At 40.5% G+C, this 17,444-nt stretch overlaps 1 protein-coding gene across 1 annotated transcript in view; it reads left to right on the forward strand.

Moving 5' to 3' along the window:
* Positions 1-41: 41 nt before the first annotated feature.
* Positions 42-17,444, forward strand: part of LOC129174399 (collagen alpha-1(XXI) chain-like) — a 79,975-nt gene continuing 62,572 nt past the window's right edge. The window contains exons 1-13 of the mRNA XM_054766382.1: positions 42-181; positions 2,019-2,155; positions 2,277-2,396; positions 4,176-4,292; positions 6,143-6,329; positions 8,229-8,394; positions 8,760-8,982; positions 12,532-12,705; positions 14,213-14,317; positions 14,415-14,426; positions 15,292-15,384; positions 15,716-15,751; positions 16,923-16,967. Of these exons, the coding sequence (XP_054622357.1) occupies positions 100-181; positions 2,019-2,155; positions 2,277-2,396; positions 4,176-4,292; positions 6,143-6,329; positions 8,229-8,394; positions 8,760-8,982; positions 12,532-12,705; positions 14,213-14,317; positions 14,415-14,426; positions 15,292-15,384; positions 15,716-15,751; positions 16,923-16,967 (1,497 nt within the window). The 5' untranslated portion in view covers positions 42-99. The remainder of the gene's footprint in view (positions 182-2,018; positions 2,156-2,276; positions 2,397-4,175; positions 4,293-6,142; positions 6,330-8,228; positions 8,395-8,759; positions 8,983-12,531; positions 12,706-14,212; positions 14,318-14,414; positions 14,427-15,291; positions 15,385-15,715; positions 15,752-16,922; positions 16,968-17,444) is intronic.

Raw genomic sequence — 17,444 nt, forward strand, 5'->3', positions numbered from 1 at the left:
TATGAGTGCTGGATGTGTATTTTATTCTCACGTTGTTTTGTCACGGAAGGTTTAAGCCAAGTTGGACTGCACTGAGGGGAGCCACCCTACTAAACAGCCATGTTGCTCTGGCCAGTGTGGACGTTGATTTTGTTGCTGATTCCACTGGATGCTGCCGAAAAGGAAGAGGATGTCCGAGCAGGTAAAGGAGACGCAGCTCTCGACAATATGTGAATTGGAATCATAGGTGTGCTCTTTAGAACTCACACGTTTCTGCACCCCAGTGTTGCCAGTTACCTTTAGTCCGCCCCGTTTTTTCGGTGCTCAACCCTTTCCACAAAACCCCGGTATTTTTTGTAATTTGTCATTTTCCATGCAAAAACTCCAATTGAAAATGAACAATTCAACAACAACAACAAAAAAAAAAGTGAAATGAAATAATTTTTCCAAGTTCCAAATTTCTGACATTTCTCAAGTGATTCAAACCTTCAAACATGCAAACAATCTGTTTGACAATCCACAAACTTCCACATTTTCCCCACATTTTTTAACCCATTCAAACCATTCCAGCATCAAAACATTCAGGCTAAAAGTCTTCCACCTCCCACTTTTACCATAATTCCACATTTTCCATACAGTCGTCCCTCGTTTATTGCGGTTAATTGGTTTCCCGCAGTTCTGTGTATTCTCTTACACAACCTTTTCCTCTTTTAAAGTATCTATTCTGTCTGATGGATTGTGAATTTCTCTTGGAGATAAAGTATCTATCTCAAGAATGCTAACAATGCTAACATGCTAACGTTAGCATGCTAACACCTAACATAAAAGCGCTACGTGTTTGTATATGTGCATACCTCTGAAAATGTAAAAAAATATTAGTATAATTGTGTTAGCATGCTAACACCTAGCATGAAGTGTCTGCTTAAATGCATATTAATGAAAATTGAAAAAAATGTTAATATGTTAATATGTTAGCATGCTAGCAATGCTAACATTCTAGCGTTATCATGGTAACACCTAGCATAAGAATGTCTACCTCTGAAAATGGCTAAAAATGCTGCCATGCTCATGTTAGCTTGCTAGTAATGCTAACATGATAATGTTAGCAATCTAACACCTAGCATAATAGTGCTAAGTGTTATATAAGTGTCTACCCACGAAAACGGCTAGAAATGCTACAATGCTAATATTAGCATGCCATCAATGCTAACATGATAATGATATGATATGTTATCATGGTAGCAATGCTAACATCCTAGCGTTATCATGCTAACACCTAGCATAATAATGTCTACCTCTGAAAATGACTAAAAATGCTGCTATGCTCATGTTAGCATGCTAGCAATGCTAACATGAGAATGTTAGCAATCTAACACCTAGCATGATAGTGGTAAGTTTTTATATACATATGTGTCCACCCATGAAAATAGCAAAAAATTCTAGTATGCTAACGTTAACATCTAGCATGATAGCGCAATGTACCCGGAAGGCTAAATGTCCCAAACAAATGCTCTGACCGTTTTTTGTGGAGCTGTATGCACAAATGCCGAAAATTGTCCTCTCTCGCAATGTTATAGAATGCTTTAAAAAAAAATCCCGGATCCAGACAATGACCTGGATCACCCCCAAAATTTAATCAGTTCTTCCATATCCCAATTCTGACAATTCCTGAAATTTTCATCTAAATCCACTCAGAAGTTTTCAAGTTATTTTGAACACAGACAACAACCAGATAAACGCCGGTATAAACATAACGTCCATGTGGCGAGACACATGATGCTCTTCAATCGCTTTATTAACAAGCAGAGAACCCACGCAGTGAACATTCACACAGGAGCTGCTGCCGGCCACTCTCGACACCGCTAACCTGCTGCTAGCACACAGCTAACAGTCAACTCTCTGCCTTATATTTGTATTTTCGTTCATTCACCTACTTTTATGCTCGAAAATGCTTTATTTATGCCATGACTACATACAATTTGCTTCTTGTGACATACTGTATACGTTTTTAATGAATGGTGTGCGAATCTGTTTGTAAGGTTGCAGCACAGCGGTGAACGACTTGGTGTATATCGTCGATGGCTCGTGGAGTGTCGGCTTTGCTGATTTCGACACGGCCAAGCAATGGCTCATCAACATCACCAGCCAGTTTGACATCAGTTCCCACTATACGCAGGTACAGGATGTGTAATACTCCACCTCTACGCTGGTTAACACTGCGACACAAAGTTTTCTGCAACGTGTATCATCACTGATCGTGGGTGTCTTGATTTTTTTTTGTCCGTTGTCTGCTCCAGGTGGCTGTGATTCAGTACAGTGACAATCCTCGCCTGGAGATCCCTCTGGGAAAACACCAAAATGCTGCAGACCTCATCCGGGCCATAAAAGCCATCACTTACATGGGAGGAAACACACAGGTAGGCACGGGGGGTGAGCAGTTCCATCCAAATATTGATTGTACCAATACTTGAATCGATCCAAATAGCGATAGTATCGGCACGGGGGGGGGGTCGTATCGGATCGATGCTAACATTTTTCAGCTTCGGTTTATTTTCACAAACATCTGTTTTGTTGTCAACATTGTTACACTGAGAGCCTTTTGTGGTTTTTGCTTGAGTTTAGTTATTTAGCACTCAGGACTTTATTTTGCTCAAACAATTCTATTTAAAAGAGGAATAAGGGAATAATCTCATTATTTTGTTGATGTTTTTACATTGCAGGGTTTCCGCTACATGTAATTGACCGTGGCGGTGCGCCAGTGTACAAAATAAAAGCCGCCACACTTTAAAAACGAGGGTTTTTTAAAGAAACTTGAAGACAATTTTAAGTAATATATGGACATATATGCTATATGGATACATATATAGCTTGTTATGTAGGTACATTTTGACCACAATTACATTGAAAACTATTTTAAAATATCATAACAATGCTTCACTACGCTTTATTTTGATAAACATGCACCGGTCTGTCTTGCTGGCACTTGGGGATGTGCAATTTAAATGTCAGCAGTGCTCTCAGCAACTTTGCCATGAAATTAACAGTTTTGCAGACGCAGCAGCGGCATGACAGTCCCCCCTCCCATGCAGCCCACCACCACAGCTTCAAAAAGCCTCGCGGGAACCCTGCATCGTCTCGTAGAGTAGAATCCCCGCTTTTTGCGGGGGTTTTCGTTCCGGGGACGCCAGAGAACGGCAAAAATGCTCGCGTAAATTGAGACGCACTTAATAATCAGCAGTCATTTTTACAAGAATGAAGTCAAACAAAACAACGGATGAAGTCGTCATTTTCGGAAAATGAGGTGGTCGAAAAAGTTCTAATGTTACAAGAATAAAGACGGGGGTAAAGTCAGAATTTATGAGAACAAAGTTTTCAAGAAGAAGGTTGAAACGGTTAAAAAAACAACAACAACAGCAGAAATGGAAAAAACGGTTTTATTTTTACATGAATAACGTTAAAGGTATCAGGAGATTAAAGTGGTATTCTAATGAGAAAAAAGCGCGCAATTTTAGATAAATAATAATATATTCAGTGTAGTGTTCCCTCGTTTAACGCGGGGGTTAGGTTCCAAAAAATACCCGTGTTAAGTGAAATCTGTGTATTAGAAGTTGATTTTTTTCCCCGTTCATTAAATACTGTATCTTTTTGTTTTCGTTTTTCCGATAAAAAAGAAAAATATGATAGCGTTTGGAAATGACACATTTAATTTTAATGATCAATCTACGAGGTTGGACACTTAAGAAATGATTAATAGTGACTCGCGGGAATTTTACAGTTCCTCTGACCGTGTTCGACCGGGGGTTCGTACTTTTTCTAGTGTGTTGTGTAAAACGAAGACATGAACAACATCTGAATGCCGAGCCACCATCCACCAGTTCAAGCCTGGAGTTTTTCCAGAGAATTTTCCCAAATAGTATCAGCATTTGAGACCAAAAATGAGGTGAAAGAAGTTGACTCATTGTTGACTCTAAATTGTCCATCGGTATGAATGTGAGTGTGTTTGTCCATATGCGCCCTGCGATTGGCTTGCGACCAGTCCAGGGTGTACCCCGCCTCTCGGCCAAAGTTAGGCAGATACAATATTTACCTCTGTTTTACTCTGCTTCAGGTTTTCTGCTCTGGGAATCCTGATTCTGATTGTTTCTGAGAAGATATGGACTTGACCTGTTCTAAAACTGACTTTGTCTGTTTTGTAGACAGGGAGAGCCATCAGGTTTGCTGTAGACCACGTTTTCTCCACCTCCCAGCGAACCAGCCCCGTCAAGAACCGCATCGCTGTGGTGGTCACGGATGGAAAATCCCAGGATGATGTAGTAAATATTTTTGACTGCTTGATGGACGTATTGTATATATACTACAGGTGGTCCTCAGGTTACTAAAGTGCTCTGTTCCTAGACCGTGATTTTTATTCTTTGTCAGAACCTATAACTGAATTAACTTCCAAGTTACTCTCATTGCACACAGAACACATGAAATACATAAAATACAGTAATAAACGGGAAACAACTCCCTCGAGCATTCATTGGTATTCGGTAATGTTTATCCTTAATGATGGTTGCGACAGTTGAGCAGTTCGGACCAAAAGAGCGGCCAATATTGGTGGGCATTTCTCCTTTCTCTGAGCCTTTTATGATGTTCATTTTCACTTCCATGGTGATGGCTTTCCTTTTCGTTGGCGCACTGCCACTTGGGAGACATAATGAAGTGTAAAACGTAAATAAGCAATCTCACTGTATTCATGTTGCGTTCTAACTAGTTCTCAAGCGAGTCTCGGGTTTGCGGACCGAAATGACTAGGGATGCTCCGATCAGGGTTTTTTGTTGCCGATTCTGATCATTATTGAGTGAAATCGATACCGATCACATAGATTAACTGAAAATTGTGCAGTTTATTTACAATGATTGCTATTGGTCAGGGGTGCCATATAAGGGGGAAATGTAATTAAAAAGGTAATTATTAAAAATAAAAAAGCCATAAGCATTTTACTTACGTTTTCAAGAGAACATATATCACTCATGAAATTTCCAGAGGATAAGACGCCTTCTTTAAGGAGGCTTTGGATATGAGAGTACATTGTCTGATGGCGCGCTAAGCAGGATTTCCAGTAGCACGCAGTGGAGTTCCAAGTGAGATAGCAGTCGGCAAACCCGTTGTCTTCCACCGCTGAGAGAGGGTGGTCATCTAGTCCGATGAATTCAATTATTTTTCGGGTTATTTGCTTTACACTTCCGACTGTCAAGCACATACGGGCGAGTGTTGTCCAGCGTTTTGGCTGCGGTGTGACTGATGAGCCTCAAAAACTCACCATACTCCGTCATGTGTTGTAGTAAATAAAAGCTTTAACATGGTACCCCAGCGAGATATTATTTGCGTCATGTTTTGCAGGGTGCAAAATCTATATCACTCTCACAAATGGCAGCTAAATTCCACACGGCAGATGGTTGTTTAGGGTTTGGCACGCCTGTGCAGCTTGAAGGAAAGTGGGCGGGAAACTTTCGCTACAGGCTGCATGCTGCAATTGTACGAGCCACAGGTGATTGGTGTTGAAAGGCATTTATCGGCATATGCCGATCACTTGCATTTTCACAGAAAACTGCGAATACTTATTGGTGGCCGATCAATTGATCCCTAAAAATGATGTTTTTGAGTGTTGCCTGAAAAAGTCTTAACACGGAACGCTGGAAAACCAAGGGCCACCTGTTTTACAAAAACGTTCTGCTTTCGGAATTTAGGATGAACCTAAAATGCACCATAATCTTTACGGATGAACATAATTTGACCATCTCTAAACTTTTTTGAATGCACATTTCCAAGTGTTGAATTTTTCAGTGCTTTTTGCACAACTCAAACACGGACCTGAATGACAAAATTCACAACAGGTGACACTGTTTTTAAATGATCAGAGAAAGGCACACAGTGTGACTCTTCCAGTCTATCTGTATATTTGTTGTAACCTTCGGATGACACTCTAAGCTCAGTGGCCACTTCCCTCTGAGAATATCCTGTTAAACCTTGGTATGGCAAGGTACTGTTTATCAATTCTTAGGTTAACAACAAGATGAAGAGGACGAGTTCTAAACAACACTACAAAACAAATAGTTGAATGAAGGTGATTGTTATTAATTCCTATTTCACAAACTGCTTTTTGGTTTTATTTCCTCAGGTGGATGCCAGCATGGAGGCACGCGTTCAAAGCATTACAGTGTTTGCAGTAGGCGTGGGGAATGAGATCGCTAACTCTGAGCTTGTTTCTATTGCCAACAAACCATCTTCCGCCTATGTTCTGTACGCCGAAGACTACACCACCATCGATCGTATCCGAGACTCAATGGAACAGAAACTCTGCGAAGGTCAGAATATTTAGACCCTTGTCATTTTTGTCCTGTTTATATTTACATGTCAGTGTGAACGCCAATCGCATGTGATGTTACCAAACAAGGGGATTGGTACCAAAACCCACCAGAAAGAAAATCAAGTAATTGTACACTGTACACAGAATACATGAAGGACATAAAATACAGTAATAAAAATTTGTTGTTGTTGTTTCAAACAATCTTTTAGTCTTCTCCTGAATCAAACTAAGGCTCACTGGGATATAGCATTAAAGCTGGTCTCACAGCCAAATCAATAGCAACTTTTCCATCGCAATAATGACACCACTGTGTTGCCGAATTATTACTGTTGCTTTCATAGGAGCAGATCCTTTAACATGCTCAAGGATACCATCTTTATCCGTAATGATGGTCGGAACAGTCGAGTGGTTGAGACAAAGAGGTTCTTACCTTCCTGTTGTTCTTGCTAATGAGTGGTTTTGCATCTTTTGGTGTACTTTTGTTCATAAAGTCTTCTATGAGCAGTAGATAGCGATATCTTCACCCCTGCCTTCTGCAGATTGTTGCTGATGTCTGATGTAACGCTGCTTTAAAGTTCTCACAATGTTTCGGTCATCAACTGCTAATGTTTTCCTTGGTCTACCTGTCAAAGTCTGTTACATAGTACAGCCGCGGTTTTCTGTCTTCTTCAGGACATTCCAAATCGTCGTACTGGCTATGACTAAATATTTGTGCAATGGGTCTGATTGATTTTCCATCTTCTCTCGGATTCACAATTGCTTGTTTTTCAACTTGTGGCCGGCTGTGGCTTAGGAGGTAAAGCAGGTCATCCACAAATTGGAACGCTGGTGATTCGTTCCTCGCTCCCTCCACCCAGTCACACCCACCTTGCCTCCAGTGCTGGCCACACTGGTGTATGAAGGTCAATGACTTTTTGGTGGTGGTCGGAGAGGCCATAGGCATGAATTGGCAGCCAGTCTACACAGGCATAACCTATACCCAATGTTCAGTTCTATCTATCAGTGGAATAAGCACACCTGTCAGTCACATGTTCAATATTTGCTGCTCACTTGCGCATCCAATCCATACCTGGAAATAAAAGATGAAATATTGTTGTCAAGGACTGATGTTGTCAGTCTACAGCAAAAGGAATTGACTTCACTGTTCCAGTAGTTCTGGAGGGCTCAATACTGTAAACTTTGATTATACTCCTACTTCGAGGCGCCAGCATACGCCACACCGGCTCGCTCCGCCTCTTCCAAACTCTCCTGCATAGCTTGACGTACACCTCCGAGAAAATCTAACCTCACAATACGACGACTGGACCGTAAAGGCTGTGGATCAGCTGGCTTTTTTACATTATTCCCTGCTTCAGAGGGTGCGAAAGCTTTCCTTTCCCATTTCGGATCAACATCTGCAAAAAACGTGACTGTTGCAACACAGGGATTAGTTCCAACTCCAAAAGCACTCCGTGTCTCTCTTTAATTGCCATGATTTGCTCACGACAAAGGAAACTAACAGACTAATAGGTCAACAAGAGTTGTGGTTCCTCACTGACTTGACTCTCAGGAAAACATTTGATCTCACTTTACAGTAAGGTACACAAAAATACAGTAGTTACTGAGGAACTAGTGAAGAACTAATGAGGAACTAATGACTAATGCACATACATTTAGAGTAGTTACTGAAGAACCAATGAGGAACTAATGAGTAGAGTAGTTACTGAGGAACTAGGGCACATACATTTAAAGTAGTTACCGAGGAACTAATGAAGAACTAATGAGGAACTAATGAGTAGTGGTGGACAGGTTTCCCGATACTTTTGTGTCCATATGGTGGAAAAATTAATAAGGCCACTTGCCCTGGGTTATTATGTCTTTTTATGGCTCTCTAATTTAATTACCATTTTCTCCTTAGAGTCCGTGTGTCCCACAAGAATACCCGTGGCATCTCGAGATGAGAAAGGCTTCGAGCTAATGGTGGGCATGAACATCGAGACCAAAGCAAAGAAAATTCCTGGTTCTCTGGTGTCCGAGTCAGCCTTCGGTCTTACTACAGCCACTGACATTACTGAGAAAACCAGGTATCGTGTTTGATTTTGATCTAATTTCACTGAAGACTCATGAACACTAGGGGTGTAACGGTACACCATAATCACGGTTTGGTGCGTACCTCAGTCTTATGGTCACGGTCGGTTCATTTTGGGTATGGTAAAAGAACAAAATGCACAACATAAGACTGGTTAACTTTTTTGGAAACAGGTTTAAAGACTTTTACCACTTAAAGTCACGCAAGCAACACTTCTTGTCCTGCACTCAAATGTGTCCCATGTTGAATGTTCTTCACCGAAAAATCCATGTCCCGTTACACCCCTAAGGAACACAAATTACTGCATCAATGTTTAGTTTTTACTCTAATGTATGTAAACAATGTATATCTTTTCACTAGAGAGATTTTCCCAGAGGGTCTTCCTCCGTCGTATGTATTTGTAGCTACCATCCGTTTGAAGGGGATCTCTGAAAAGTTAAACTTTGACCTGTGGAGAGTGCTATCCAAGGACAAAGAGATCCAGGCTGCAGTGACCTTGAATGGGAAAGACAAAACTGTCACCTTCACCACGACGAGCATAACCAACAAGGAGCAGAGGATTGTCTTTAATTTGGGACTTCAGGTGGGTAAAGTTAGACACTTCATTCTGGTAAGAATATGACTGCATTTTAAATATGCAATGTGCATTGAAAGTGCTGGGGAGAGTAAGGCGCCTTCGTTTAATACTTCTAATCTAATGTGTTTTCTTCATGCTACATTCTGAATGAGCCCAGTTCAAAATTTCACTGATGGTTCGTCGAGTTTTATACTTTGGTCTTTCCTTTGATCTTACACAGATGTTTGTGCCACATACAAATGTGCAACTTTCTAAAGTGTTATTTAATTTGAATTCCATTTGTGAATTTATTAAGATTAACTGTCTTGTTGATACTCGCATAATATGTTATTTTAGTTGATGTTTGCTCATGATTTTTAATAAGGTTGGAATTCCAGGGAAACTTTTGGAATGTCAGAAATTGATAACTTGATTTTGATGTTATAATGGCTTAAAGCGGTTGAGAAATGTGGAAGTAGGAAGAATTCCTAAGATAAAAGGGAATTTATGTTATGAAAAATGTAGAATTATTGGGACAGTGGGCATTTTTGGGCTTGGAAAATTTGTTAGTGAAAATGTCCCAAATGAGCTGAATGTTTTCTTAGTGGAATTACTTGAATAGGTTGAGAAATGTGGGAATTTCTCAGCCGGAAAATGGGGAATTTCAGGAAACCCATGAATTTTTGGAATGTCAGAAATAGATAACCTGCCTGTTTTGAAGGAGCTGAATGATTTGGTGTTGGAGTGGTATGAATTGGTTGAGAAATATGGAAGTAGTAAGAATTCCCAAGCTCAAAAGGAATTTATGTTATGGAAAATGTAGACTTATGGGAAAACTGGGAGTTTTAGGCACATGAAAAATTGTTAGTCCGAATGCCCTGAATGAATTAGAATCACCAAATGGCGGACCCGGTCCAGATACGGACCCATGACCAATTAAAGTTAATGGGAACTATAACATAGCAGATTGCTAGCAGATTGTGGGCGTCATGACTTCAGTTATGACGGCAAACGCGGTGACGTCAATCAGTGAGCCAATGAAATGATTTCCTTACTTTCTGAGAAGTGAATGAGAGAACCATGGCTTGCTTCAAAGTAAGAAAAGTTGATAGAGAAAACCGAACCTTCAAACGTCAATGGATGGATCAATAGAGCCAACCTGAAATACATTCTGGTTGGCTGCAAGACAAGCCTGTTACAAGGCTGCTACACCTGGCGACACAACCATGTCCTCAAGTGTCTTGCAGCTACTCCGGAAACCAGACTCACTAAGATCAATGCCCTGCCTCCTTCACCACTCCATTCAGCATCTGCAAGAGCGTTCATCCGATCAGGTGCAACACCACCTAAGGTCCATAATTCCATCAGACATTAGCCAGCTCAAAGGGACACGCCAAGTTGGTGGCAGTCCTGAACCAAAGGCTCTGTTCTCCATCGGAGATTGCCATAACAAACCTCCTGGTCTGGTCCTCCACACTTTACATCATTGAGTTGACTGTTACTTGGGAGGATGCTGTGGAGCTGATGCAGAAAAACGAGCCCCGATGTTTGCCGCGTGGAAGTCAGCTGCAAAGGCTTCATGAGCAAACCAAACCAAACCAAACCATCAAAGCCTTCCCAGGAGCAGCAGAGTAAGCTAGTCAGTGGCTCTGGGTGAAGAGGTGAGACATTTTCTTGGCCACAATGTAACATCAGGTCTACAGAACGGTTGAAAGCAGAGGGAGGGCACACCAGGGATGCCCATGAGCTCTCCGGAGGTGTTGTGGGCCTATTATTGGTACTGGTAATGGTTTGATTTTAATTGAACATATATACATTTTACTTCAGTATACGTCACATATTACAATTCACAATTTCACGTGTCCAAAAAGAGTAGGAAGAAGCAGAGCTTATTCAATCCTACCCTCTCTTTGTTTCACATAAATTGTTAATACATTTGAAACACCAATGAAGGAGGGTACCCACCTGACCACGCCAATGAAGTTTGAAACCCACCCCCACCCACGACTTCACCATACATCACCTCAACTTTGTGATGATTGATGCATACATCATTACCATTCATGCCCCAGGTATTTTCACCTAGTCCTAAAACAGAACTGTTTGTTATTCCAGAATCCAGTGCCAAGCCTCTGTGTCTCATATATGCTCTGAAAGTGTAGCGCTGGTCAAAAGTGCAAATGTGACACTACATTACCTGACAAAACACACATCATTCGAGGGGCAGTATCCACCAAAGTCTAATGTGAGAGCGCGGAAAATACCCCAGTGTGAAAAATCCACGCGAGTGATAACGCATTCATGTACAGCACAGCAAGGCGCAAATGAGCGTTCACAAAGGATTTTGTGGATATTGGGACAATACAAAAACCCTCAGCTGTTGGGAGAGTTGTGAAGGAATGCGTCTGCTGAAGAGACCTTACTCAAATGTAAGCAAAAAGACGAATTGTGTGACAAACTCAAGCAAATCCCAATGTCAGCTGCAACAATAACAACAAAATCAGAAACGTTAACAGAGGATGTACATTTATTTAAAAGTGACACTATTTGTTATTATTTTATTGATAGTATTGTTTGTACAGTCAAACCTTTTATTATTTATGTGACATTGTGACTCATTTTTAATTGAAGACCCCTGTACTAGAGTGTAAAATATATAAGGTGGAATAAAATAATAAGTACAATAATTGGGGTGCAGAATAGCATGAATGATGATGAATGATCAGCATTCACGCTGAGGATGAAATGTGACGGATGCCAGAGGAGGGCTCAAAGAAAATGTTTCTAAACCACGACAGTCTATTCCCCTGGTGGAAACTTGCTGGTGGCTGATGGACTTGGAACTCATGCCTCTATTTCCATGGCAGTTTGAGGTAATAACATATCCTGTCAAACAGCAGCCAGGTTATTTTTTCCAAATGTACACTCCCCCTCATTTCGAACACACCTAGACTTTAGTGTGCAGCATTGAACAGGGGTGCAATTATGTTTTTTTGCCCTTGTTTGATTTGATTCATTTTGATTTGGTACACAGTGGTAGGCTGTGATTTGTCATTTTCAGATGATGGGAAACAAGGGAAACAATACCTGCTCTGTTTGCTTGTCCTTCTGTTGGTTTAAGCCTTGAAGAAAAAACAAAACAAAGAAAAGTCCTGCAGGTTGTTCTAGCAAATAGCAATAGGAATAGATTTTTGGGCTAATCCAAGCTAAAACCCATGCATTAAAAAATGATAAGAACATAAGGAGGGTAAGTGGAATTCATCTTTTTTTTTTAACCACTATCTACATCACATATAGAGCAGGTCAAGGCGTACAGCCAGATTTAGGGGGTTTAATAAAACTGCATTAAGTGCCATGTGGTTAAAAAAAAAGAAGCACATAATACTAAAAATAACAAGAGAAAGCAATTTCTCTAAATTGCGTGTGAATGCTGAAGTTGAACTGAAATGCTTGGGAAGAACATGTGGAATTACAGAAAGAGTGTGGATTTTTAAAATGTGAAAAATTGGAAACATCGTTGTTTGATTTTGGTGAAAAAAAACAAAACAAAATATATTTTTTTGCAAATACCGTCAGGCTCTGTATGACGGGATGTGGCATCAGCTGAAACTCCTGGTGAGGCCCAGCCAGGTCACCAGCTTCCTCGATGATCAACGTATCCAGGAAATACCACTGGAGCCAGCGGAGCCCATTTATATCAACGGGAAGACACAGGTGGCAAAAAGGCGAGGAACAGACGTTACTGTACCTGTAAGTACAAATCATAACGTCGAATCAGACATCCAAAGTGCTGCAATACAGACGGTCCATCGAGCATCTTGATCTTTTCAGAAAATATTGAAAAATGAGTACTGTTTTTAATGAATAACCAACTTCATTGTTCTGTTGCTTTCTGGCTTGTGCTTCTCTTTAAATCCCATCTTGAACGGTTTGACTGTAACAGTAATTATTAGGCTAAATTCAGCTCCAGAACCCTCCGCTTCTCTCTTCAATTACCATTGTTCACTCGTCACACACTCCAGGTTTAAGCCCTCTCACATTCCAAAAAAATTCATGTTTGGTTTATTGGCGACTCTAAATTGTCCATAGGCATGAATGTGAGAGTGAATGGTTGTTTGTCTATATGTGCCCTGCGATTGGCTGGCGACCAGTCCAGCATACCCCCGCGACCCTAATGAGGATAAGCGGATTAGAAAATGGATGGATACTGATTAACTCGTTCAATCCCAGCCATTTTTCAAAAGACAACCGGCCATTTTAAATGATTTTGACCGATCTTTCAAGGCACACACAATATTGTGTTCTATGGCTATATAAACATGGAACCTACCAAATGAAAGATTGGACTTCCATCTTTCATCACAAAAAAAAAGTTTGTTTACACCTTTTTCCGTTCTTTAGTAATCAGCAGTAGAACATCGGTAAGTTTCAGGAAAATATCAGTTCCCGACTAAAAATGTGTGTGTGTGTGTGTGTGCGCACGTGTGTGTCCGTGTGCATGTGTTCAAATTTCCCCACAATGCGTGACCTTCTGCACGCTACACTCCTCTCACGTCCTCCTTCCTGTCATGTGTGATTCTTCCATCCACATGGTGTCTGCCAAGCTCTTATCAAATGCACTTCTGCCACCCTGTGGCCGTTTTTATGGCTTAAAATTGCTCTGAAGTGAAATCCATTAGTGGAGAGTTGTGTCTTCTTTCCTCTCGCGCAAAAAAAACCGTAAAAGACGTATAAATATGTTGTTGGGATCAGGCGTTCGGGTTGATAAGAACGTTTACCTACATCTTTGAATGAGTTAAACGCATTTAAAGGACACCATTGATGAATGGTAATGCAAGATGATGAAAGAACAGAGGAAACTAGTGCTTTTTGTGTCTTACAGCAACTATGGTGCGTTGAAGAACCGCCGAACAAGTGCGAAATTTCAACCCTTGTTGAAAAAATACTATCAGTGAAGCATAAAGACACAAACATGTAAAAATTGTGGGCTTTTTTAACACTGCTACATGTATGTTGTGCATTTTATCACATATTAAAGAATTATTACCGACATAGGATGAATGAGATGTCTTTTCTGCGGAAACAAAAGCCTATTTTCGGCAAAAGAATAGAAAAATATGAACGTTAGTTGACCAAAAATGTGTGACTTTGCTAAGTGGTGGGCTGAACGAACCCAAATATATGTTAGTAGTCTTATTTTTCCAGTGAAGGTGAAAATCGTCAAGGCATTATCCTTCCTGTCGCTGATGGTTTCTAGATGGAGATTCAGAAACTCCGACTGTACTGTGATCCTCTTCAGAGTGAGAGAGAGACCGCCTGCGAGATCTTCTCTGTGGTAAAAACCTTTAACCTGTGCACTCATGTAAAAGTTTCACATCCAGAGATTATACTTATGCATGAGGTTATCCTGAAAATAACCTTCTCCTACTTTCTTATTCTCTTTTGCTGATGGTTCACAGGATGATGAAAGGGTAAGTGAAATGACATCCCCAATATTTCTAATATTTTATTAATCAGTGCTTCCAAATTCAGTCAGATGTTCTAAAAAGCAGGGATATAGCTAAAAAAAGAAAATCACGTTCCCACAGTAGAAATCATGGCATTAATATGCAGTGTTGGGAGTTATGGCGTTATTGCATTTGGTGCCTTTTTATAACTATAAAATACAAAATACAAAACCTTTTAAGTAAAATACATCAGAGATGTCAATTTCTCCTCCTCAGTCAGCCGTTATGCGTGGAACTTGGCTTGTCCAACAGATCAACCAATCAGAGGGCCGAAAAATGCCGTTGTCACTAGCTGGCCCTGAGAAGCGAATCTGAAATCTGATTGGCTAAAGAAACGTCCACATTGCTAATAGTGTTTCAGTGACATGGGCCAGCACTATGGATTCTGAAGGCCCTGGGCAGATTACATTGACACGGCAACACATAGAAGCTGAAATCTGATTGGACATAAATATCTAAAGTACACATACACTACTGGAAGCAGTGCAGCCAATAAACATGCTACAAAATGCGTTATCATGCACTAATATTATATCAACCATCTGGATGTTGCTTCAGTCACTCACTACTATTACACAGGAAGCTAAATAGCATTTATGAAGGAGTAATTCCATTACTAATTCAATTATAATGATTAATAGTAAGTACAACTAATTACTATATACTGTAGTTTGCTTTTTATATGTGCCAATAATCAGTCATCGAGACTTAATCTGGATTTATCCATGTGGAAACTTCAAAACTCAACATAAAATATTGTTGTCCTTCAATATTAATATTTTTTATGTGCTTTGGGCTAGTTTTAATGAGCCTCTCCCTGTTTCTTCAGTGTTCTCTGACTCGAAAAGCCACAATCGCGGAAGAGGAAGACTGCAACTGTGTAGTTGGACCTCCTGGCCAGCGTGGCCCAGCAGGACGAATGGTAATAATGCCCATACACAATCCACACCTACAACACCACACACACAGTAGGATTGTTTGAACGGAATATCAACAAAATCGAGACAACGAGCCCATAAAAGTGCAGTTAGCATGGAAACACCGAGCTAGGTAGCGCTAGGTGCTATAGGCACCGAAGTGATAAGTCAAATGGCTAAAGAGTGGGTTTGCCTTTGTGTTTGCTAAATCGACAAATGGCATAAAAACTGCCAATTTTCAAATCCATTCGTGTTTTATTCTGGTGTTTAGTAGATGTAAATGGATTACTTTTGTTTTGCATTTCTTTTTAAGAAAATATACATTTTATTTTGCAGGGAGAGAAAGGAAATGCAGGAGCTGTTGGTAAGCCTGTGAGTACTGTGAGTTTATTTCTACATATTTATATTTATTTACTTATTTAGTGATTTATTTATTACTCCTTTATTTATTACTCCGTCTGCTGATGCAGACACGAGTTGTGAAATGTTGGACGACATTTATTTGAAAGATTTCCAAAACTCCAAAAGCACATGCCGGTATAATGAATGCTAAAAACTTCCCAGCATATCTTGCGGGTTCTTAATAAGTATAAAAGTTTGTTTATGTATATTAGTGTGTTATTTTTGGTTACGCCGTGAATGAGGTCGGCGTTTGGGTTGACAAAACAAATGAGATGGGTTTTCTGCCAATAACCGGCCGAATTACGGAGATTACACACACAAAAATCAGCATTTTTCGGCGTCATAAATGCTGAATCGTGAATATGCAGGGACCCACTTTTATATTTTAGTTATGTTTAAGCAATATACTGTACATTCCGGTGTGTGAGCCTCTCCTTTTTTCTTAAACTTTGAACCCAGCGACAGCGACCGGCTAATTTATGGCTAAATCCATGACATCTCTACTTCAGAACTACTAATAATTGTTTAAATACTGTGCCGCTCGCAAGTCAGTGAGGAAATGATAGCTCTTTCTTTGGCAGGAGCCAATCACAAGCTATCAGTGCACTCACAACGAGCTATACGAGATATAACAACATAACAGTTTGACTCATGGTGTCATCTTACTGAGAACACTTTACTAACAACACTAAATTCACCACACCGCAGCTTAACACTCCAAAGGTACCACAAACTTACAAACATGCACCAATATGAGTTTAAAACGAAAAACACAACAACATTTTAAAGTTTTCTCATAATGGGGGCGCTGCAATGATGTCAGCCTCCCTCTGGGCTCCGGGTCCTCTGGTTCTGTCTGCTGGACAGAGGCAGCATTGCAGCACCATCCACCATTTTATATGCTGCTTGTCCTCCAATGAAATCGTTTTCTCAAACAAAATGCTTTATGGGAAAACTTTAAAATGTTTGGGGTTTTTTTCCCCCCATTTTAAGCTCATATTGGTACATGTTTGTATATTTCTGGAGGTATACCTTTAGTCCTCATGGACTATGACGTGGACATGTGCGGCTTATACAACGGTGCGACTTATACACCAGAATTTACGATACATATTTCTAGATATGTTTTCTCTGTCATCAGGGTGAAACTGGGGAGCCTGGCCCTCCTGGATTACCAGGGGAGAAAGTAAGAAAGATTTGCTTATGATGTTATCGTCTTGCTTTAGCGGCACAAACAACAATACCAGCAAAAATTCTATTGGTTTGCTAATATGAAATCAAGCTATTTAAGGTAAAAGACAGTGGCTCTGGAGCGGGCTAGTCCAGTAACCAGAGGGTTGGCGGTTTGAACCGGTTGCCTTAAAAGTCGTTTCTCCTCTCGTCTGAACAGGCTTCATCAGTTCAAAGACTAGATAGGACAGCTCTAGTCTGAGCGAATTGTGCAGTATTTACCCTCTAACGTAGAGGCACACTCCCACCAAGAATGGTTCCACTTTTTTGGGTCGTTTAACAGTCGTTTCAAAGACGAGTGCTGTTTTTACAGGGGTCAGGGTTGAGAAACCATCTCCGAAAAGAGGGAGAGGTCTACGACACCATCTCCCACTTACAATATAGTGCTTTCATCCCTTCCACCCAAACAATGACTGTCGTTTTCCACCACAAA

This window comes from Dunckerocampus dactyliophorus, chromosome 21 (genome assembly GCF_027744805.1).
Source record: "Dunckerocampus dactyliophorus isolate RoL2022-P2 chromosome 21, RoL_Ddac_1.1, whole genome shotgun sequence".
NCBI lineage: Eukaryota > Metazoa > Chordata > Actinopteri > Syngnathiformes > Syngnathidae > Dunckerocampus > Dunckerocampus dactyliophorus.